Genomic DNA, 22,678 nt, shown 5'->3' with positions numbered 1-22,678 from the left:
TACGAGGCGGAAGCGTTACCACTGGGCTACGTGGCTCGGTCAAACAATCCTTAAGCTACATAGAAAAGATCAAAATCTACCTAAAAAACATAAAATGATTAAGGTTTAAGGGATTTGAAAGTTGTCCTTAACACAAAACCCTAAGATTCCAACATTTTTGTGCGGAAGCGCGAAGAACACAAATTGGTGGTGAAGCATCTTCTCTCAACAGAAGACTATGCCAAGAGATTCGATCTGCTGAAGCTTGCCTTGAAGGAAATTATCCGGGTAATGTTTCGCTTTTTTTAATTTTTTAGCTTGTCGAACTAATCATTTCCGTAAATTCCAGGTCATCCAAGAGGACGGAGAAAACTTGCGCAACAACGACCTAGCCGAGGGTTCCGCGCTTCCAAAGAACCCCGAGTTGGTCGATTCCTTGGCGCGATATCTGGAAAACACGTGCTTCTTCGGCGAGCTCGTGCTACACTTTCCGGACATGTCCTACCGGATACTGAAGGGCGTCGATGGATGGCGTGACCTTTTGATCCGGGCACTCGAGTACACGCGCAGCTTCGTTAACATCCTGGACCAGAAATCGCTGGAAATGTTGGGACTTTTGGAGCAGGAAATTGACGAGGGTAAGCGAACGGACAGTTACGTGAATCCCTACCGGGAACGTGCCAACGAATCTTCCAAGAGTAAGGAGGCCAAGAAGAAGAAGAAAGCCAACATCAAAAAGGGACCGCAGCTGTCGGGAGGAGCAAAGACTGAACTTTAAAGCAAGTAGGTGCCTCGTTTATTTCATTGAAAATCTTATATATTTTACATTTAATCGTAAGTCTATGATACCGTTATAAATTGAAAATAATCCGAACCTCCCTGGCCACAACAACCGCGGTAGAAGGTCCGTTTAGCTTTCGCGCATGTTCGGCGCCCCAAGCTGTCCCATCGCGACCATCTTTCCGTAACCTCCGCGACCCAGATCGTGATCCTGGCGGTACTCGTCGCGCACCTGTCCGCCCGTTTTTCCCCGCCCGTACTGCCGTCCCTCGACGAAGCCCGCGTCCCAGTCAACGCGCACGATCCGATCGTCAAGCCGGGTTCCGTTGATGTACCGCATCGCGTACTCGGAATCTATCCGCGCGTAATACTCCACGAAGCAAAAGCCGCACGGGGTCTTCTTGAACTTGTCCAGTCCCATCACGATGCGCCGGATGTCGCCACAGCGCGAAAACAGCTCGTGAATCTGCTCCTCCGTGGTGTAGAAGCTCAGGTTGCCGATGTACAGCGTGGATGAGTTCCGCAGGAGGCGTTCCTGCTCGTGTCGGGAGCCCTGGAGGAGGTCGCTTTCTAGAAATTTCGCTCTCGTTGAAGAAAGTGGAAGCAACTCACCTTAAAATGTTGGTCCCGGTACTTGCTGAGCGCAACCGACGGAGTGTGCACGGAGGTCATTTCCGCTGAGATCGGACAGCAAAACTCTGGCAAATTTGACCAAATTTACACGATTTTTTGGAAATTTTTATTCGGTCAAGCCGCGTTTGTTTACCGTTTCTGACTGAAGTTTTTTGGTGGCTTGCCTGAACTGTCAAAAAGTTTGCTGGCGATTGCAGCGCCACTTGCATTAATTGATGGTTGAAACCAAAATTATTACGTTGAAACAGGTAGAGACACGGAAAGAAAACACACGATAGGACTTTTAAAAATAAGGCTCTATCTATTGAATTTTTCAATTAAATTCATGAGAAAAAGCCTCGGAAAAAGCGAAGATTTTTTTAGAGAAAAGCATCAGACTTAAGGACGTATTAAACTACGAGAAACAAACAAACAAACTTTTAAATATTTGCCTGCACAAAAAAAAAATTGTGCCATGGCATGACAGTCACACTTTTTTTTCTAATGTTGGTATTGTGTTGGTACCACTGCGCGATTTTGACATTTTGGGCGTGCACCATTCGTAACGCCATCTTCGCTTAAAAATCTGGATAATCTTTTGTGTTTCATATGTTTATATGTTGTTGTTGTTAATTTATTTATTTCTGGCAGCTTTAACCTTCTTGGTCATTCGCTGCCCTATATGTTTATATGACCTTAAAAAACTCTAGATTTGTTTTCAGAAACGTCAGCCTGCATGCTTTTGGCTTTGTTTGCGAGTTTGGCAAACTGTCGAATACAAAAGGTCTTTGGCCCGAACTAAACTGGAAAAGGGCATCGCAGGTAGCATTCGGATTGTTATTTACGTTTTCTATGCATTTCTCAAATTAAAAAAAAAAACAACACATTGTTCTAAATTTTGGAAGAGGGTTTACAAAAAGTACTCAGTTTATTGCATTTCTCGATAACACGGCGTGACTTTCAATATGAAACTCGTTTCTATCACATCTGCTTTACCGACTTTGCTGCTGAGCGTACTTATTAAATGAGAAACCTTTTGTCGATGAGCGTCTTTTTGGCGAGATTATTTTTAAGCACGTAGTTCATCACAATCTCGAATGTTTTGTACACAACACCCACGACGACGGTTGCCCACAGGTAATCATTGGTGAGCAACACAACCATGATGAACAGGGCAAGCTCTAGCTGGAAGAAGATGGACTCGTTGCCGTAGAACAGAACCTGATCGAAAGAGTGACCGTTATCGATGTAGAACACGCCCTTGTCTGAAATTTGGGGGTGTTATTAGAATAAAATATCAGAAAGATTTGCGAAGATATCACTAACTGTCGGTAACGTAGCTTTGGAATTCACAATTTAACACGTTTTCCAGAATACTTCGTTCCTGGATGATGTAGTCCAAATCTTTTAGAGCCTGAAAGATGATGTTATTTTATAATTTAGACAATTTTTCAGAATGAATTAATCTCACGTGATCCACGAACGCAGCGAAGAATCTGTTCACGTTGTAGTACGTCAGTATAGTCTTTTCGAAATTGAACTCAAAGTGTCCTCCCGGACCGCTTATCACACCCGAATTGCTCAGTTTGGCGCTGCCAACCAGGTGTGTTTGGTTGAGATGTTGATGCGGTCCAAAGTTGGAGTTCCGCAGCGGTGCGATCAGCTTGTCGTAGAAAGCGCGTAGATTTTTTGGCACTAAAATCGAGTAGGTTTGCTGCTCGGAACCCGGAAGCAGCCCGCGGTTCCCGCACAGGTTGTCCTCTTCCCGCTTGAACTGCAGAATCATCGAGCACATGTCGGTGTCGGAAAATCCGTGCGGTGATCGTCCGTGAATGTAAAACCCGTACGACTCCATGCAGAGAATGAACACGGATATGTTGGCGAGCGACGCCACGTCGATAAACTGCTGCAACGCGTTATCGATGAACCGTTCGTAGATGAGAAAGTTGTAAACTCGTTGAGCTAGGTAAATCGCTCCGTAGATTAGAATCCCAACGGCAATTTTGAGCACATTATCGTCCCCACCCAAGTGTTCTTCATTTTGGCGGATGTGCAGACTGGAACTTCGCGACGACCAGTGCCCGAATCCGAACAGAAAGAAGACCGTGATGAGCAGGACCACGTGGGCAAACATGGAAATCTTGCGCTTCGTCGCAAGTTCCTGCCACTCGTTCGCAATGAAGTAGTTCCTCCAGGCCGATACGCTGTCGCAGGTTGGACGTGTCTGCTGGAATTTAAACATTTAAAATGTAGCTCAATTAGGCGAGGTTTAGGTACTGACCGTTGCACTGGAAGTAATCGAGGGAGTGTCCAGATGTGTCCGCTGCATCCCAATGTCCAAAATTTTAGGTCGTTCCCAGTCGATAAAGAATATGTCGATACCGGCCATAAGGGCGAAAACGCGTAGCAACTTGAGCAGCTGGAATACAAATTGTTAGTCTTTATTTGAGAATTAACAAAATAAAAATCTTTTATCTGACATGTTGTACATTTTCATTTTATAATTGCCTATAAAGCAAAAAAAATCTCAACTTTTTGAAAATACTTTTTGCAGGGGTGCTTTTCCTTCATGAAGTATTTAAAAATTTAACATAATTGAATATTTTCGAAAATTTTGACCGCGTAGTTTATACGATATACACAGAACAAATTAAGTAATTTTCGATAGCAAATTAAATGTTTCATCCAGGAATGAATCACTGCAAAGTTTGCAATATTTTTTCGTGATAAAAGGTGAAATAAAAAATTCTGATTTTTCCGTATAAACTCAACCCCTGGTGTTTGGTCAAGGAGATATCACACTACCGCAAACAAACAAACAATCTCGCACTTTTTGACAGTTTGGCTGCTTTGTTTGTTTGCCTGGATTTTTTGTACAAACGTCAGCCTGCAGGAATTTTTCTGGTACTTTTGTACCCGACCCTCTCCGATTTCAATGAAACTTTGTAGACATGTTATCCTAGACCGATATAAGCCATTTTTGTGTATATGGAGCCAATAGTACTCGAAAACAACATTTGAGAAGGGTGTAAGGTATTAAAATATTTTTGCATTTTGCAATTTAAAAATTACTGTATCTCGAAGCCGTTGCGTCGTATCAAAAAGTGGTCAAAGACAAACTTGTAGGAAATTGGACGAGCTTTTTGAAAAAAATACACTGAAACAAAAATACACGCCACTTATATGAGATTTATTGATTTTTAAGTCTAAAACTTAAATTTAAAGGTGATGTCACGATTCTTTTTCGTTCAAAATTTTTGAGGAAATAGCCTAAGATGTTACCAAAAGACTGACGAAAAATGCAGGATGGTATGTTTCTCCTAAAAAAATACAAAAATCATTCAATAAAACTGTTTTTTTGAAAAGTGGACTAAACGTCGAAATTTTCAAAAACCGGTAGTGGGAATCGATTCCCCAGACAATTTTACATAAAAGTCTCCATATTGACCATTGTCCTATGTCCAATTCTTGGGAAAATACAGCGGTTTTAAAAATAAAAATGTTGAAAAATGGTTTTTTTTTGTGGTTTTTGAAATTTCTATATGATAGACTTGGTTTTTCAGTCTCGTAAATATTTTTACCGGAAAGCTCGTCCAATTTCCCATAAGTTTGTCTTTGACAGCATTTCAATTGGATTTAAGTTTTAGACTTAAAAATCAATAAATCTCATATAAGTGGCGTGTATTTTTGTTTCAGTGTATTTTTTTCAGAAAGCTCGTCCAATTTCCTACAAGTTTGTCTTTGACCACTTTTTGATACGACGCAACGGCTTCGAGATACAGTAATTTTTAAATTGCAAAATACAAAAATATTTAAATACCTTACACCCTTCTCAAATGTTGTTTTCGAGTACTATTGGCTCCATATACACAAAAATGGCTTATATAGGTCTAGGATAACATGTCTACAAAGTTTCATTGAATTCGGAGAGGGTCGAGTACAAAAGTACCAGAAAAATTCCTGATTTGAGCTGGAATTGCTCTATAAAGAAAGTGTCAAACTAAAAAGTGACCCTATTCGTTTGACAACAATGTGAAACCATTGGTGTTTCATTGTGCACGCAGAAAAATAAGGCATATTTGAATCAACAAAACGTTTTGTTGATTTGAAAATCAAGATTTTTGGCGAATCAACGCTAAACGTCAAAGCAACATTTTCTCAACAACAAAAGATTTTTGTAGAATTGAGAAAACAAGGTTTGTTTCAACGCAAAATCGGCGTTTATTATATACAGCAAAAGTTTTGTTGAATCAAACCTCGTACAGGCTGATCGTACAAAATATGTTTCTGCGTGTACCTATTTTTTTCTTAAAAGACCTAGTCATTCCCTAAAACTTTTCCGAAGACACTAAATCAATTAGAAAATCCCTTCATAAGATACAATTTTTCGAAAGACCCTCCTGGTTCCCGATGCCATGAACTTTGTTCACGCGAACTATTTTTTTTTTGCTTTTATGTACGCTAAGTTGAAGGGATCGATTAAAAATGTTACCATACCTTGAAACTAAACGCCAGATAGACGAAAATCTCCAGCGCGCTTTCCACCTCGACCGGAAGCAGCAGTTTAACGTTCTGTTGCGTTTTGTACGTGACGAACACGTGCAGCGCCACGATTACCGTTACGGCGAGAAGTGCGGTGGCCACATTCGAGCACAGGTACACGACAAAGTTGGCAAATATCTCCATATCATAGTACAGCTTATTCTGGCGGAGTTTGTGGCAGAACGTTTGAAACAGGGTCATCGTGAACGCCAGCAAGATGAAGATTGGCAGCAGGATCTGAAAATGATGGATGATTTGTAGAGCTCTAGTTGAGAAACGTAAAATTGAAGATGATTACCTCCAGTAACGAATCGAAGCTGTACTTTTTACTGAACGTTACGTGAAACTCGCACTCAACCAAACCGTCAAAGAACGTTTCCGATTGGGACGTGTTCACCATTTGATATTCGACCTTCAGTAGCGGAACCGCTATTCGATTCGGATTCTTCTCGTGATCCAGGTGCAGTCGAATATCCAGCTCAATCCGCTTGGCATACCGAACAAAGTGATACTTTTCACCCAGCGATTCCTCGTCGTACAGCTTACCCTTATAATTCTCATTCAGTCCCGATAGGGCGTCCACCATCAGGAAGCGCCTCACTAGTTGCCACTTTTCCGGATCCGGATGGTCGTTGTGGGAAAAGGCCTTCCGCGCCAGAACCGGAACCGCTCGGAGCAGCCGAGCCTTCTGGTCGTAATAGTCCGCGTACAGGTTCAAAAACCTCGGTTCGCCAAAATCAGCCAACAGTTGGCGCAAGCTGACCCGGCATCGCCGGTGGTAACTCTGGCCAAATCGAATCCGCTGCTCCTGGCTGCCCGAGTAACGTTCGCACAGGTTCAGATCGGCCAGGTGCATCGGCTGGTAGCTCCTCAGGTGGCCATACAAATCATAGCCGATGAGGGTGAAGTTTATCGTGTTGTTGATCTGTACAGTACAGGACGGATAAAGAAACCGCAGAAGGAAATTGGGTTAACAATTTGTCCGCGATACGCGATATGGTAGGGTCACTTTAACTGGGTTTGAGAATAAGAACGTGGAGGGGGCACTTTAACAGAAGTAGGCCTCCGTGATATGGTCGTCAGGCCGTCACGTGGATTGCCAGTGACATTAGCATTTTTATGGGCTTGACCGATTTACAATTGCGGTCCCCCATTAGGGCTTTGTTTTGTGGTGCAGCGGTAAAGGTCGAGAAGGGAGATTGCTATAGGAAAAAGTGCACTTGCCCGCGTGTTATGAGTTGCGTTTTGCATAAGATTAAGATAAGATCTAAAATAATTATGTTATGCTTTAAATTGAAATAGTTAGTATTTAGCATTTTCTTTTCGACTTTTTTCAATGCATTTATTGGATGCGACTAAAATCCAACACTAATTTTTGCAATTCCATCGTGAAACTACTTACTTTTCCTGTCATTCTTGAACGACGAAATAGCCTACTTTTCTGTACGAAAAATAACAGAATCGAATAGCAACACTTTTCAAAATAAATGCTGAAAAATTCTACTCGGTGAACCTCGTTGGATAAATGTACGACTCGTGCTGAAAAAAACCTCTTTTTGCAACTTGTTGCATAAACTACTATTTTCACACTTTGAAAACGTTTTAGGTGAACAGCATCTAATTCCAGCGTGCCTCTGCTATATTAGCACTTTGACATTCAATTACAGCTCATAATAAGCGTTTTCACATGAAATCGAATGATAAATAGCTCAATAAAAAGTGAGTAAACAAGTTTTTATCGAAAGTTTTGCAAAATCAGTTGTTTAAATAGTGAAAATGAGCAAATTGGACGAAATTAGGAGCTAGTACTTAACCTGCCAAACATACGAGAATTTCCCCTATAAAGTTTTTTTTTGTTTGACAATTTTAATCATCTTTTTAAAAAAAATTTAATCAAGCTTCAGATTTTTATTTTATTTTGTTAAATACAGTATGTTTTGAATGTCCTAACATTTTTTATTGTTTGCAATGTTTGTTTTTTTTTTTACAAAATATATTTATAAGAACGTTGCAAATGGCTATTCTTTCGAGGTTCTTCAAAATTGCAATGGAAAATGTGTAATAAACTGAAGAGTTGTTCTATACGATTTCGCAAATTGACTTTTTTTTATTTGGATGAAACTTTGTCCATGCATTCCCTATGTCAAAAGAAGCAATTTTCCCCTTTTTCTTTTTCCATACAAGTCTCCATACAATTTTGGGGGCTGGCCATACAAAATGGGTATGTATGTATGAAATTGGAAGTTGTAAGTTATGATTAGGCTGGTACAAATTCTATTTAAAGTTTTTGTCTCCACCCCCCCCCCCCCCCCTCCCCTTTAAAGTTGGCCCGAAATACCAGGGGGCAAATTTTTTTTTTTTTTTTTAATATTTTTTACTATTTTTTTTGCCGACTCAGAATCAAATGCTGAACCGATTTGGACCGTTTTGGTCTCATTCGATCCGTCTTGGGGTCCCTCAAGACCCTTGTTAATATCATGAAGTTTAGAAAAGTACTTCAAAAGTTACGCTTAAAAACGATTTTAGCTAAACTTCGAAAGATTGTAAAAAGGGTGGTTATGCTATACATTTTTAGAAAGGTATTTAAAAAACCTTTCCGACGAACCCAAAACGTTGAAGATCTGACAACCCTATCAAAAGTTATAACCACTTAAGTGTTATTTATACACTTTTTGGAGGCCGAATATCATATATGAATATATGAATGTGAGGAAGGCACCAACCACCTAAAGGTGGATTAAGCAACATTTATTAAAGCAAAATCAAATTGGCAATCGAAAAGTACCATATATTTTTTTATAAAATGTATCGTTTCCAAGTTATGGCTACTTTTAGGTATAAATGTTCGATTTCATTTAGTTTTTTTTTTAATTTTGAAAATAAGAAGTAAGAAAAGAAAAGTACACCGAAAAAAATATTTTTTATTAAAAAATAAACAAAAAAATTCTACAATTTTATCTCTGAGACTTCGAAAATCGGGCAAATAGTTTCTGAGATGCAGCCCACAAAGATTTCGAATCGATGAGAATGAGTTTATCTAAGTATCTAAGGTTCCTTGGAGTAGAAAGAGGTTTGGGTGCTCCCCCATTCAAGCCTTCGGACTCCTAGGTTCGAGCAGAAACTTGCAATAGAGATCACAAAAGACCCGGGGGTCGTTAATGTGGATGGTTTGATTTTTTTGCTACTGACGATATCTATTGGTCCGATTTGCAATGTTAAAAAAAAAAATTTTTACTTTTCTTTCAAGAAGTATTTTTTAAATAAAAAAAAAACCAAGTTAAATCGAAAATGTATACCTAAAAGTAGCTATAACTTGAAACCGGTACTTTTTATCAATAAAATTGAAAAGTACTTTTAGATTGCAAATTTAATTTAGCTTTAAATTTTTTTTATAATTTTTTGTCCAGGTTTTCCATATTTAAAAAAACACATTTTTTCAAAAAAATATATCTCCTAAACCAGATTATCCGCACTATGGCTCAGAAGATATTTTTTTAGTCCCCGTATTTTGGTAATTTAACCTTTTTTTCGTGTGCCTTTTTCCGAAAAGTCCTAATCATAACCTACAACTTTGCCGAAGACACCGCGGAAAAAAGTTTTTTTTAAGCATGGTTGGACTCGTTCAAAAATATTTTGAATATGTACTTGTAACGCAAACAGTTTTTGGCTTCGCAAAAATAAATGTAATCGTTAAAACTAAGATTTTTTGCAAACTGATATTGCACGACAACTTTACTGGTGAATTATGCATTTTACAACCTTTTTTCGTTAAATTGTTAGCTTTTCTTTCAAAAACCTCCCTTTCTTAATCTACTGGACTGTATCTAATATTATAAATTGTTATAAATTCATATTTTAACTAGAATAACTTTAAAAAAAGGTGGCACAAAATCTAGTGTATAGACCGAGGTATAGACCTAGATTAAAAAATGCTCAGTTCACGCAAACAAGTTCTACGCACAAAAATGTCACTTCAAATAAATGGGGTATCAACACGTGACCATTTCTCGAAGCTATTATTTCACCCTGTCTTCTACTCGCAGTACCAGTCACAGTAATGGAGCCGACTTTCAAGAAACTCATTGGCTCTGCAGATTGAACCATCCATCATCTACTTTATTGAATATTACCGCCAAAACCCCCTTACAGCTATGATTGAAAACTGTACTAAAGTTTGAAAATGGACTATTCCTAATTTTTCAATATTTGAAGTTAATTTTAAATCGAATAGTTTGAAATAAGAATTCCATTTCAAAGGTTTTCAAAGTTAAGAATATCTACGCGTCTTACCCACAACCTTTCCAAACTTCCGGTGGGTCACCACCGTATCGTTCGTTTTTTTTTACTTCATTCATAAGAAGTTGCGTGTTTGCTTGAGTTGGTCATTCTGGCCACGTGACCACACGATTGTTGGGGCCGGGCTTTTTCTAGAACAGAGGGGCTCCCTTTTCATGTCAAGCGGCGTTAATTTGAGTGTTTTTATGATTTACCTTTATGCGGCGGCGATGGGAAAATGTATTCGTTAAAAAGGAAAGACGTCTTCTATTTCAGCGGGGGAAATCTCTAATTAGCACCGGAGTGACTTCATCGCTCGTATTTTTTTGTTGTTGTGGTGATATTTACAGGAAAAATAAAAACAGGCACTTGCACCCAAGCGCAATTATCAAGCTCACAGGATGGGGCACTCATGGCTGAATTATTCAGAGATACTCATCGCAGCGCCATTGAGTGGTTTGAACCTCGAATGCAGTCAGACTAGACATGACCAACCTATCTGGGGAGGTGGGTGTTGGGTCAGTGCATGCTCAGGATTGACCTTCGTAATCAATCCATTTGAAGAGTTATTGTTGTTTACATGTTATATGCGTTTCTACATGCAATCATTGTGTTGTGTTATAAATTCATTACAATTAACGAGTTTTGCTTTTAATGTTTAAAATCGATTATCCTGAAGGACATCTTCAACATTAATTGTCTCTAGGCAGAGATTCATACATCATTGCTTCATAGAAACACGCTGACAATATTATTAAACTTAGTGAATAATTGTTTACTTTATGGAGGCAGCGTGACAAAGCCTTTAATTTTTTTAACTCTACAACTTAAATCAAATTGTTAGCAATTCAACTTTGGCATTGCAAGATGTCTACTTGGCTCAATCCTAACCTCGTGCTTTAACAATTAAAATTGCTAAAATAACCTTTTTGCTATTCCGTCGTGAAACTACTTACTTTTCCTGACATTCTTGAACGACGAAATAGCCTACTTTTCTGTACCAAAAATAACAGAATCCAATAGCAACACTTTTCAAAATAAATGCTGAAAAGTTCTACTTTTCAGCACTGAAATGGGTGGTGAAAAGTTGAACTTTTCTGCACTTGTTTTGAAAAGTAACACTTTTCAACATTGTTTTGATTTAAACGATTTATTGACAAATACATGACAATTTGACTTAAAATTTCACTCAATGGGTGTTTTTCGAAATTGCAAAAAATGTTGTATGGAACTCGTTGCAAAACTTGATTTTTTCAGCACTCGTCGTATTTATCCATCTCGGTGAACCTCGTTGGATAAATGTACGACTCGTGCTGAAAAAATCCTCTTTTTGCAACTTGTTGCATAAACTACTATTTTGCAAGTCCACTGCGAAACTGTCAACCTTTCTAGTACTTCTGGAGAAACGAAACGGCCTACTTTTCCCCACCAAAAATAACAGAATGGAAAATTAATACTTTTCAATAACAGTGCTAAAAAGTTCTACCTTGTTGCATAAACTTCTACAGTAGTTGTTCGGTAACTGGGCGCTCGATAACTGGGCCGTAGCCCAGATAAAAAGCAGACAAACGTAAAAAAACCAAAACAATCCGAAATGACCGAGGGGTTACTGGATGCAAAAGCATGTTCAATATTTAAAAACAACTTTTTTCAAACTTTTATGCAGTGTTGCAAATGAGTGATAGAAAAGCTATCAATTGATTATCTCTGCACCAAAAACATCCGAGAGTATAGCGGCCACCACTATAGCTTGGGAGATCTCTTCTTGTGTCTCGTGATTCCCAGCGATGTCATTCTCTCTCTATCACTCCTCCCCTTTTCCTCGACTATGCGCTCTCACCACTGAGTCTCTCAATCTCTCCGAAAACTGCAATGAGAGATGGCGATTAGGAGTCGACCACGCATGACGTCCCGTTAAACTGCGTTTGCGAAATTGGTTTTGTGGCGGCTTTTGTGGTTAAACGCTGTTGCGGTAGGATGATCGTGGAAGCGGGAATGAGAGAGAAAAGTAAAATGTCAATCGCGAGGGGGTAAACACGAAAACGTGTTCGGCTATGTTCGGCGCTGAGAGTTTCAATGAGGAGAGAAGAGCAGTTGTATTTGAGGCATGATTATTCAGACGGGATAATTGTAGTTGCTGAGAGCTGATATTTTGATATTTTAACAACCCTGCTTTTATGTAATTTCAAGCCACAACTAGAGAAATATGAAAAGTAAGCATTGTAACTAAATTGGAAAAACATTTATATTATATTTTATCAGGAAAATATTATATTATACCGACCTGGCGAAATCGACCACAGCATCCCGTTCACCCTAGCTGCCGAGGCCTACGTAAACTATCAATAGCTAGAGAGCGAAGAGCTCCACAACCATCTCTTCAAACGACGATCTCCACAAAGTTCTTTCTTTCGTCCCCACTAACTCTTAACAATAAAAAAAAAAACATTTATCCAAAGAGAAAGAAGCAAATAAGGGTAAAACGCGCGCGCGACCGACCTATATTATATTTTATCAGGAAAATATTATGCATCGCCGGTGGTCCCCTCTTTATTTTTCGTTCAGCCCAGTTAGCGAGCAGCATTGGACTACGTTCTCAGCTCAGTTACCGAACAAGTACTGTATTTCAGCATCAACAAGTTCAAGTTCAACATTTCAGCACTTGTATCGAAATGGGCGTTATATTGAATGTTTGGCTTAGACAATTTTATAGCAAATTTTCTGAATTTTAAAACAAATATTTTCAGAAATGGTCACTCATGGTCACTTTTTTTGAGCATGAGCATGAGCATGGTTGACTGCCAATGAGCTGCTACTCCGTTATTGACGGATCAGCTGAAGTTACACAATGAACCAACAGATGAGTAGTGGGAGCTAGTCATCCTCACTGTGTAACCCCTGAAGATCTCTGCTTTAAGTCAATACCGGCGCCCCCCCAAGGAGATGCATTTCAACAAAGGTAGGAATGTTAGTCCGATAGTTGAAGTTGCAGACTCATCAGACACAGAGTTTGTCGCTCTATACCTGTTGACACCGCATGAGACCGTTGAATCCACAGCATCTCCTTCAAGCATCACGGGAAGTCGGGGAATTGTGTTAGTAGGGGAAGGAAAGGGAAGGTCAGGATTCATCTTGGTAGATGATATGACCAGAATGTGAACCATAATCGTTGCCTTCTGAGCTTCGACGCTATGAGAAGGACTTATCATTTGCGTTTTTTTACTTCTTACCGCCGGCGTGCCATCCGAGCAACGATGCTTTGGGATGGGCTTTCAAAACGTAATGAAATTTGAACTAACGCATTATTCGGTAACGTACAATTTAGAATAGATCCGGATTCATTATTGTTAGATGATATGACCAGAAAGTGAAACATAATCGTTGCCTTCCGAGCTTCGACGCTATGAGAAGGACTTAATTATATACTCAATCCCGTAATTTTTACTTTTTACCGTCGTTGTGCCATCCGAGCCACGATGCTAAGGGAAGGACCTTAAAAACAAAATTAAATTTTTAGCAACGTATTATTCGTTATCATGTAAACCTCAAATAGTGCTGATACACCGAACTGATTCAATCGATTTAATGAAATTCTTCGCGCATGACTTCTTTGCAACAAACATAACCACGAATTTACCCAGTCCGGACCGCGAACAACCGTCTCAACAACAGAAAGACAATATATACACGACGACGCGAAGCCTTCTATCAATAAATTCAAGAAACTTCATTACTTTCTCGCGGATTCTCGCGCGTCGATTTTCCAACCGATCTCCCCCACGAACACCACACGACTGAGGGCCAAACTCCCAAGGCCACGACGCGACACATATTTTCAATGAATTTCAGAATCTTCTAGCACTTTCCCCCACGAACACCACACGACTCACTCATGGTCACTATTTTTAAAAATCGAAAAACTGCAAATGTTTCGCCGAAATCAAATTTTCGGTGGGTAAATCTTGAAAACGGTGTCCTTCATCAACAAAATTGTTAAGTATTTTTCGATTACAAATTCAATTTTACATTAACAAAAATCAGGTCAAAAAAGCTGTAAGTATAAAATTTGGATTTTTTCCAAAAATCACAATTTTTGAAAAATTCATAGCTCGGCGGCAAAATTTTTGACCATAATTTCTCTATGGCTCAAAAGTTGCGGGTTTTGGTCCCCTAAAACATATACAAAAAAATATCGAAAATCAAAATATAGGGATTTTTGGAAATTGAGTTTTTCGCAATTCGCAATTCGCAATTTTCAGTGTAAGAACGGGCCTTGACCGATCTTATGCACTAGGTTCCCGACGAACACGCACTGCCCTTACACCTACATCTCACCCTTGCTCTGAGTCAGTACGAGCAGCACGCTAGAACACGCTTTGAGTGTTCGTGCCAGGCATGCACACCTTCTTTTCCGGTTACGCATTTTAACTCGGCCGGGGGTGGTACATTACGTAGGGTTTGATGTAAGTATAAGCGCCTAACCATTTATAGTGTGCCTATCAATTTTCATTAAAGCAAGTACTGTTTTATTTTTTAGTTTGAATTCAAAAACTAATTGTTATTTACTGTGTACTGTTTTCTCCTGAAATCTTCCCTAATGTTGAATCGTGTTAATCTGTTGCTATTTCTTCTGTCGCGGTGTTTTGTTACAATGTTTTTGACCTAAGCATGTTATTCAAAAGTTTAACAAAAGTACAATAATTTTATGTGTGTGATCATTCAATATATTAAGTAAGGACTCGAACCATACTTGTTTGAAGAAAAGGGCGTAGATTTAAACAATAGACAATAAAGGAAAGCAAACTACATAAAGTTCGATACTGAAAGAATAATTGTAGTTTGAAGGAAAGAAGAGTAGGAGCCGATGAAAATTACATTTTAATAAATAAATAAGAAAATGGGTAAAGGAAAGATCAATGATAAACAGAAGTTAAAATCGTTCGCATATTAAGGGAAACTGTTTTTGTTAGGGAAAACACGTTTCAGTATTTATTGGGAAATGAGAGCAGAAGAGTAGAAAGATGAGTGAAGCAAAATTAAAGTACAGTACTTGTTCGGTAACTGAACTTGTTTGACTGGACTACTTGGGCTGTAACCCACTTAAAAAGCAGACAAACGTAAAATAATTAAACAAACCGGAATGATGAGGGGCCAGTGGATGCAAAAGCAAGTTCAGCAAATTAGAAATCATATTTAAGTTTTAATTAAATGTTAAGTCAAAATTAAAGGTGAGCTCTGAAAGAAATTTAAGCAACCATCATTTTACATTTGTAGAGAAAATGTTATGCATCGGTCCCCTCGTCATTTTTCGTTCAGCCCAGTTTCGCGAGCAACATTCGGTAACTGTGCTACATTCTCAGCCAAGTTACCGAACAAGTACTGTTGTTGGAAATGTGCAGAAGAAATACCCCGTGCTGCGATGTTCTAGGTACATCCACAACAGTTCGTTCAACATGCTGTGAATCAAAACAATACCTTCTACAATCACAAGTGACTTCCCTTTCCCACATTGCCGCTTTGTTATTGTTGTCCATGCTCTGCAAAGAAAGGGATGTTAATAAAATATAAAAACTATAAAATAACGATACAAATACTTTCCTGAACCTGAGTGCCATCAGGTTGTTGTTGTTGCTGTTGTTTCCAATGTGATAGATATCACACCGGAGACGTCTTGATTCGGTTGTCCTGGTGCGACCGTCCTCCAGTCGTAGGCCCAGGCATGACATGAAAATGAAGTCAAAAAAGATGCATTAATACATGATCTTCTTACTCACGAATAACCCAATCCCACCCAAAACAACACAGCTGATCTAGGTATGCACCCAAACCAACTGCGTTGTTCCGTGCCCTCCTCATTCGGCTATTTCAATATGATTGTCCTGGAGAATCCTCTCTAAGGATCGTTAAATTCCGGAGTAACTTCCCAAAAGGGCGCAACCCCTGTTGCAAACAAACAGTTCACTTTGAATGTGACTGGAATAGGCTGCCTGCTCACACCCAAAGCTACGCTCCATTGAAAAATCACTACGGAACTCCCTAGTGATGGCCGTCCACGCAATCATACTTCGTCATGATAGTGCTACCTTGTCACTCGCCTATACGTCAGTTACGTAAATACATGTGACAAGACAGGGCAATCATCACGATTCGAAACATGGACATCATCAACCGCCAGCTAGACAGATGTTCAAGTCATCATCTAGCATACGGGGAGGCATGAGGATAGGGAACTGGTGCAGGACCAGAGCTATACTGTTCAGACTCTCATAACCAGGAATACTAACAACCAACATTTGGCGGATCGCTTCCCTGATTACAACAGTCGCAAACAGGACTGCCGATACAGTCAGTTCCGCTCCTTCCAGGATGTCCTGCACCTGGGCATCCCTAGTATCCAAAGGCATTAAAACATAGTTCAAACTAGCAGGACTGGGAACTTTATTTATTGCACTGTGGATACTTGGAATCTTGCAGCCCTTGGCCGACACTTTTTTGGAAATTGAGTTTTTGTAAAAAAAAAAAATTGGCAACATTTTTTCCGTGTACCTATTTTTCCTGAGCAGTCCTCTTCAATACCTTCAACTTTTCCCAAGACACCATCAGATCAGATCGGCTCTCTGAACTTTAATTAAAAAATAGAAATGGTTACTCATGGTCACTATTTTTAAAAATCGAAAAACTGCAGTTATTTCGCTGAAATAAAAATGTCGGTGGCTATATATCATGAAAACGGGGTCCTTTAACAAAAATTTTGTAAAGTACTTTTCGATTGCAAACTCAACTCAAACCCGCCGCGGCAAAATTTCTAAGAGAAGGCGCTGTTCGAGTAGTGGTAAGAAATTTAAATTTGTATGGGGAAAATCAGTTTTTTCAAAAATCTCTGAAACTGCACAACTGAGGCGGATCAAATTTCTCCTGGTGGTAGGTAAAAAAATAATCTACCTCTACGTCTACTTTTCAAAGCTCAATGTTGCTTCATTTTGAAAATATTAAATTTGAAATGAATTTTCCCATACATCGTTAAATTGGTTTACCACTCGCTTGACATCTGCTGCCATGCTCGTTTCTCTTCTGTTTCTCTCTCGCTCTCTCGAACTGTTTACTTAAAATAAATTAGGTCAAAAAATTGCAGAAACTTGACCAGAAAATTGTTACATGTTTTCGTATATTTACGTACCATTTTTGTATGGACAGTTGCCAAAACTGAACGGAGACTTGTATGGGTGAACCTATGCCTCAAATAGCTTCTTTGGTCATAAAGAAGGTTCCCACAAAGTTTGAGCCAAATAAAAAAAAAATCCATTTTAAAAAATCCATTTCCGGGTTTGTTAGAGAATTGCTCAATAAACAAAGTTTTAAAACAATCACCCAACTTCTTACCGTATTGCTCACGTTGGCGTCGTAGCTAAAGTCCAGATACTTGTCCAGGATCTCGTTGACGTACTTTCCCCGGCGGTAAAACAACGGCGGCTTGACCGTGTCTCCCACCGTCCACAGGCTGGCCATCATCTTGCCCGCGCTATCCTTGGTCGCTCCCAACCCGGCCCCTCCCTGGGACAGATCGTACGTCTGGTAGGTGTAGAAGATTTCACACGGCGAATACTTGTCCAGACTGTAGAACGCGAGCACGCACAGGTTGGCCAACTGGTGACAGTGTCGCGTGCTGCGCATCACGTGGCAAAACACAATCAGATATTTAATCTGCCGAAACACGTTCCCGTTGTGACGATTGACGGCGGCCGGTCGAAACGGTTGGTAGCTTTGAACGTCCCGCAGGAGGACCGCCGGAAGGCAGTAGGTACGCGTTCCGTCCACAAACGACACCATGCCCTGCTGCTGGCACCCACAAACGGTACTCTCGTTGCCGGGGGGATAGGTTTTGCGGTAAATTTGAATGTTTCGACCCTCGCCGCTGGCCGCCAATTTCGTCGTCGAGTTGAGCAACGCCACGTGGTACGCCTGGCAGAACTTGACCATCTCCAGCCGGGGTCCGGAGGAGAAGAATTCGGTCACGTTTCGACAGATTGGACCCTGCCGGGAGGAGTCGTAGTCGCGCCATGGGACGGAACGTTCGTCGCAGGTGCACGAAAGGCCTGTTGGGTGGGGATGGAAATTGAAAGGGATTTGAAAGAAATTAATGCATTAATTATCTAAATTTTTCAGACAATGAACGGACAGAAATTTATAGAATTATCTCAGTATTTAAGTCAAGGTTTAAAAGATGAATGTAATTAATAATATTTATTCGTAGGAGCTATGACATCTGTAAAGCACTTTTCGATTGCTTATAAATTTTATTAAAAAAATAGGTCAACAAAATTTTATGTATGAAATTTCAATTTTTTTTCCAAAAATTCATAACTCGGTGGCAAAATGTTTGACCATATTTCTCTATGGCTCAAAAGTTGCAGGTTTTGTTCCCATGAAACATATTTAAAAAGTCTCGAAAATTAAAAGATACCAATTTTGGGAAATTGAGTTTTTACCTAACCTACAACTTTGCTGAAGACTCCAAATTGATCAGGATTGTGGAGACTTGTATGGGTGAACCAATGACACAAAATGGCCTCCGCAAAGTTTTAACCAAATAAAAAAATACAAATAAAATCCATTTCCAGTTTTGTTAGAGAATTGCTCATAGAGCAATTCTTTACGAAATCGGCCGATTTCGACGATTTTTATTTTTGGTACTTTTTTATTTGGCTCAAACTTTGTGGGGGCCTTCCCTATGACCAAAGAAGCTATCTTGTGTCATTGGTTCACCCATGAAATTTTCCGATCTTTTCGAAAACAATATTTTCAAAATTTTCAAATCAAGACTAACATTTCAAAAGGGCCAAACATTCAATATTACGCATAATATTGAATGTTTGGCCCTTTTGAAATGTTAGTCTTGACTTGAAAATTTTGAAAATATTGTTTTCGAAAAGATCGGAAAATTTCACGAATGTTTCATGTTTTAACATTGAAAATCGGACCATTCGTTGCTGAGATATCGACATTAGAAAATGGTGGGTTGTTTGGGTGAGACTTAAAAAACTTAAATTTTCATGTTTCTTTTTCTTTTAATCGCTGTATTTCAGCAACCAGAGGTCCAATTTTCAATGTCTCTTAGACAATTTCATAGCAAATTTTCTGAACTTTTCAAAAAAAAAAATATTTTTAGAGATGGTCACTCATGGTTATTATTTTTAAAAATCGAAAAACTGCAAATATTTCGTTAAAATCAAACTTTTGGTGGCTATATGTTGAAAACGGAGCCCCTTATCAAAAAATCTGTGAAGTACCTTTCGATTGCAAATTCAATTTTACACAAAAAAATTGAGGTCAAATTCTTTTTTGGTACAAAAATTTCGATTTTTTTTCCAAAAATCACTATTTTTTCAAAAATTCATAACTCGCCGGCAGATTTTTTGACCATACTTGTCGGAAAATTGCTCCTTAGTATTTTGAGTTCATATTCTACCAGAAAAGTGAGTTTATGCTATTCCAGGAAACCTTATTTTTTGCGGGTCAGGGTGGCCACTCAAGTCGGGAAATCGGGAAAATCGGGAAAAAGACGGGAATTCGCCAATATCCGCCAAAAATCGGGAAAAAGTCGGGAATTTATGTTTTTTTTTTGTCGAAAAGTCGGGAATTTCAAGCATACTTGTTTGAAAATTATTTTTTTACTCTTGAATAATTAGAATTTTCAAATTAAATTCACTCAATTCTGCTTTAGTAACTTGCTTTAAATATAAGGTTCTTTTCCCAATTTAATATATTTGAGTAGGTATGGAAAATCTGTTTGAGACATTCAAAATCTTAATAAATATTGGATGCCTTTGACACATATTTAAGTAATATTTGTATGAATCAAATTATCTCTATTAATTTTTGTATATCAAACAATAGGGAAAAGTTCACGAAAAACTAATACAAAAATAGAGCCTAATGGTCAGCTTAGAGAGCTATGATTCTACTTCATTTTGTCACATAGATTGAATATTTGGAAACAGGTTCCACCTTCAGTCTGGCAATGTTTTTTTTAGTAAATATTTTTAATTTTTTAACTAAATTCATTTAGTAATTTCCTACTATAAATGAAGCTTAATTTTCAGTTTTCGGAAAACTTAAATATCGAATAAAATCCAAAATTTAAAAACTTTTTTAAGTTTTGAAAACATGAAGAAAATATTGAAATTGCAAATAAATTAATACAATTTTTTTGTTTAAAAAAATTGTCTCTTCAAACATTTGACTTAAAATAAGTGGGAGAACATAAAATCATATCAAACTGAACTTAAATTGAAAAAAAAAACATTTAAATACTGATCACTAGATAAATTAACATGGATTATAAAATTCAATACCAAAAATTACAAAATTAAAAAGGGAACTTGGCAAAAATATTTTTTTATGAATTCCTTGATATTTTTCTAAATCCTTTGAAAGAATAATAACAGCAAGAATGAAATTTTACATTCAGTTATCTTTAATTTTTTGCCATTTCCAGTTGAATCGAAGTATCAAAAACTATACGTTTGCCATTTTTAAAAATATCATGGAAGTTATAAGTATTGTTAAACTTTTGATTATTTTTCAAAGGCTAATTGTTTGTGTTTCTACTCTGAATCATAATAGTTAATTTCCATTTTGAGGTATTTTTTTTATTTGTTGTTCAGTTTCTGTTTTTACAAAAATTGCCAATAGTTGGGTTTTTTTAAATTAACTTAGAATTTTTTTTCGGATGTTGATATGGAATTTTCTTATAGAGAGTTTTTTGTTAGAAATTTAGATCTGGAAAAGTCTGGAAAAAGTCGGGAATTTAAAAATGGGATTTGAGTGGTTTGGAAAACCAGCTTCTTTTATTGTGAACAATATTTAAAATCTTCAAATTAAATTACATTGTATTGCCCAATTCATGGCCCAATTGAGTTCTAAAATTAAGCTTAAATTTGAGATATTTTTGTTCACAACAATAAAGCTTGTTTTTTTAGTGCAATGACCCTTTGTAAGACCGCAAAGGATTTAAAATGGATTTTAATCGATTTAAAAAAACAACTTCGCGGCCCTTCTTGACAGCAAACGTCCTACTTGACAGCTCGTTCCAGAGGACCATAGTTGATCCATCAAAAAAATGTTGCCTTATTGTCAATTAATTTTATTGCATTGAAATGAAAAAAAAAGTGACCAGAAATGGTTTTTAATCGTGTTTATTCCGTTGTATACAAAAATTAGCATAGGGCTTTAGGACTCTATTGCGCCTAAAATACATTTTAGGTAGGAATTTTTTATTTGAAAAAAAAAATATTTGAAAAAATATAATTTCAACTGAATCTTTAAAGAAGTGTTTTTTAAAGATATTGCAACATGATTTGAAATCAGAAATTGGGACTTTTTAAAACTGTTTTTCTACTGCTATGAGTGTCATTAACAATTTAAAATAAAATTTGACTTAAGATTGAGGCGATTTTTTTTTGTATTCTTCTTGAAAGTTCAATCTTTTTCTCTTTCCTCAGACATTTAAATTTCCACTTTCTTCAAGAACAATCCGAAATCGATCAAACAGTTCACACTTTCGCACGTAACCTTTTCACCCAGTTACCTAATTAGCCTGTCTCAAAATATATTATAATACAAAAGTGGGACTTGTCCCATTCTAAAACTACAGGCTCACTTACGGCTATCGTCCACCCGAAGATGTAGTCCCTCGTCGCAGGGTTTGCACTTGAACGTGAACGTATCAAAGTATTCTCCGGTCCGGCAACCATCCGGTGTGGCAAAGAGGACAACTTCGTTGACATTGTAAAAGTCGGAATCGGCACCCGAGCAGCGTAACACTGAAAACACACTTAAAATGAGCACACTTTGGCGACACCATGTGCCACTTTTCACGCCCGCTTGGTACACTTTTCGTTCATTTTCCGGTGAAAACATCGTTGGGAGTTGTGTACGTTTGATTAATTATTAATTAACGGCAACGGTTTTCTACAATACTTTGAGCACACACAATTTTCCCACTTTGGTCATACTCTATGGAGGGATCGCGTTCGACTGTGGATTCGAAACTTCCGACGAACAGTAAAACTGTGAGGTTGGGGCGACAGGATTTGTTTTGCTAATGTTGCCATGGATATCCGCCGTTTTTGGTCATGCGGACATGCAGTCATCGAATCGGTCCCTCGGTGTGGTCGTCGGGGTGTAAACAAGTTTCGTCGTATTTAACCCCGTATGTTGGTTGTTATTTTGCCCAAAACCATATGATAGCATTTACGAGAGGGGTGGTGGTAATGTTTGCAACCCATCCTACAGCCTTGCGTTTCATACCGGCTTTTGCAAACACGTGGCTGATTGAGAAAGAATTCAGTTCTTTTACCTTTTTTTTTTCATTATTGTTCATAATAATGTCTTTATTTAAAAATGAAAAATATGAATAAATTTTTTTTGACATTTGCACGCGTTCTTAAAATTTAAATTACACAAAATTGCTATGTAAATGTTCATACAA

The 22,678-nt window shown here is 38.2% G+C and overlaps 3 protein-coding genes across 4 annotated transcripts; 1 reads left to right on the top strand and 2 right to left on the bottom strand.

Annotated features, from left to right (window-relative positions):
• The first annotated feature begins 114 nt into the window (after window positions 1-114).
• LOC120414061 (uncharacterized) lies at window positions 115-817 on the top strand. Its single transcript, XM_039575085.2, has 2 exons — window positions 115-267; window positions 329-817. The coding sequence occupies exon 2, from the start codon at window positions 476-478 to the stop codon at window positions 755-757; it is 282 nt and encodes a 93-aa protein (XP_039431019.2). The 5' UTR covers window positions 115-267; window positions 329-475; the 3' UTR covers window positions 758-817.
• Window positions 753-1,575, bottom strand: LOC120415268 (nuclear cap-binding protein subunit 2). The gene is made up of 2 exons (XM_039576738.2): window positions 1,372-1,575; window positions 753-1,312 (listed from the first exon to the last, which is right to left on the bottom strand). The coding sequence occupies exons 1-2, from the start codon at window positions 1,429-1,431 to the stop codon at window positions 890-892; spliced, it is 483 nt and encodes a 160-aa protein (XP_039432672.1). The 5' UTR covers window positions 1,432-1,575; the 3' UTR covers window positions 753-889.
• Window positions 1,576-2,277: 702 nt separating this feature from the next.
• On the bottom strand, window positions 2,278-22,334 carry LOC120415156 (meckelin). 2 transcript variants are annotated; one of them, XM_052710545.1, is made up of 8 exons: window positions 21,852-22,334; window positions 17,569-18,281; window positions 6,212-6,838; window positions 5,869-6,150; window positions 3,653-3,790; window positions 2,843-3,598; window positions 2,698-2,785; window positions 2,278-2,636 (listed from the first exon to the last, which is right to left on the bottom strand). In XM_052710545.1, exons 1-8 carry the CDS (start codon window positions 22,105-22,107, stop codon window positions 2,392-2,394), a joined length of 3,105 nt encoding a protein of 1,034 aa, XP_052566505.1. In that variant the 5' UTR covers window positions 22,108-22,334; the 3' UTR covers window positions 2,278-2,391. The 2 variants fall into 2 exon arrangements, with proteins under 2 accessions (XP_052566505.1, XP_039432530.1); XM_039576596.2 differs by having other exon boundaries at window positions 2,843-3,595; window positions 21,852-22,331.
• Window positions 22,335-22,678: the final 344 nt, after the last annotated feature.

The sequence above is a fragment of the Culex pipiens genome, chromosome 3, assembly GCF_016801865.2.
Source record: "Culex pipiens pallens isolate TS chromosome 3, TS_CPP_V2, whole genome shotgun sequence".
In the NCBI taxonomy this organism is placed as follows: domain Eukaryota; kingdom Metazoa; phylum Arthropoda; class Insecta; order Diptera; family Culicidae; genus Culex; species Culex pipiens.
Note: the sequence above shows the minus strand (reverse complement) of the source record. Positions and strands in the feature narration are given on the sequence as shown.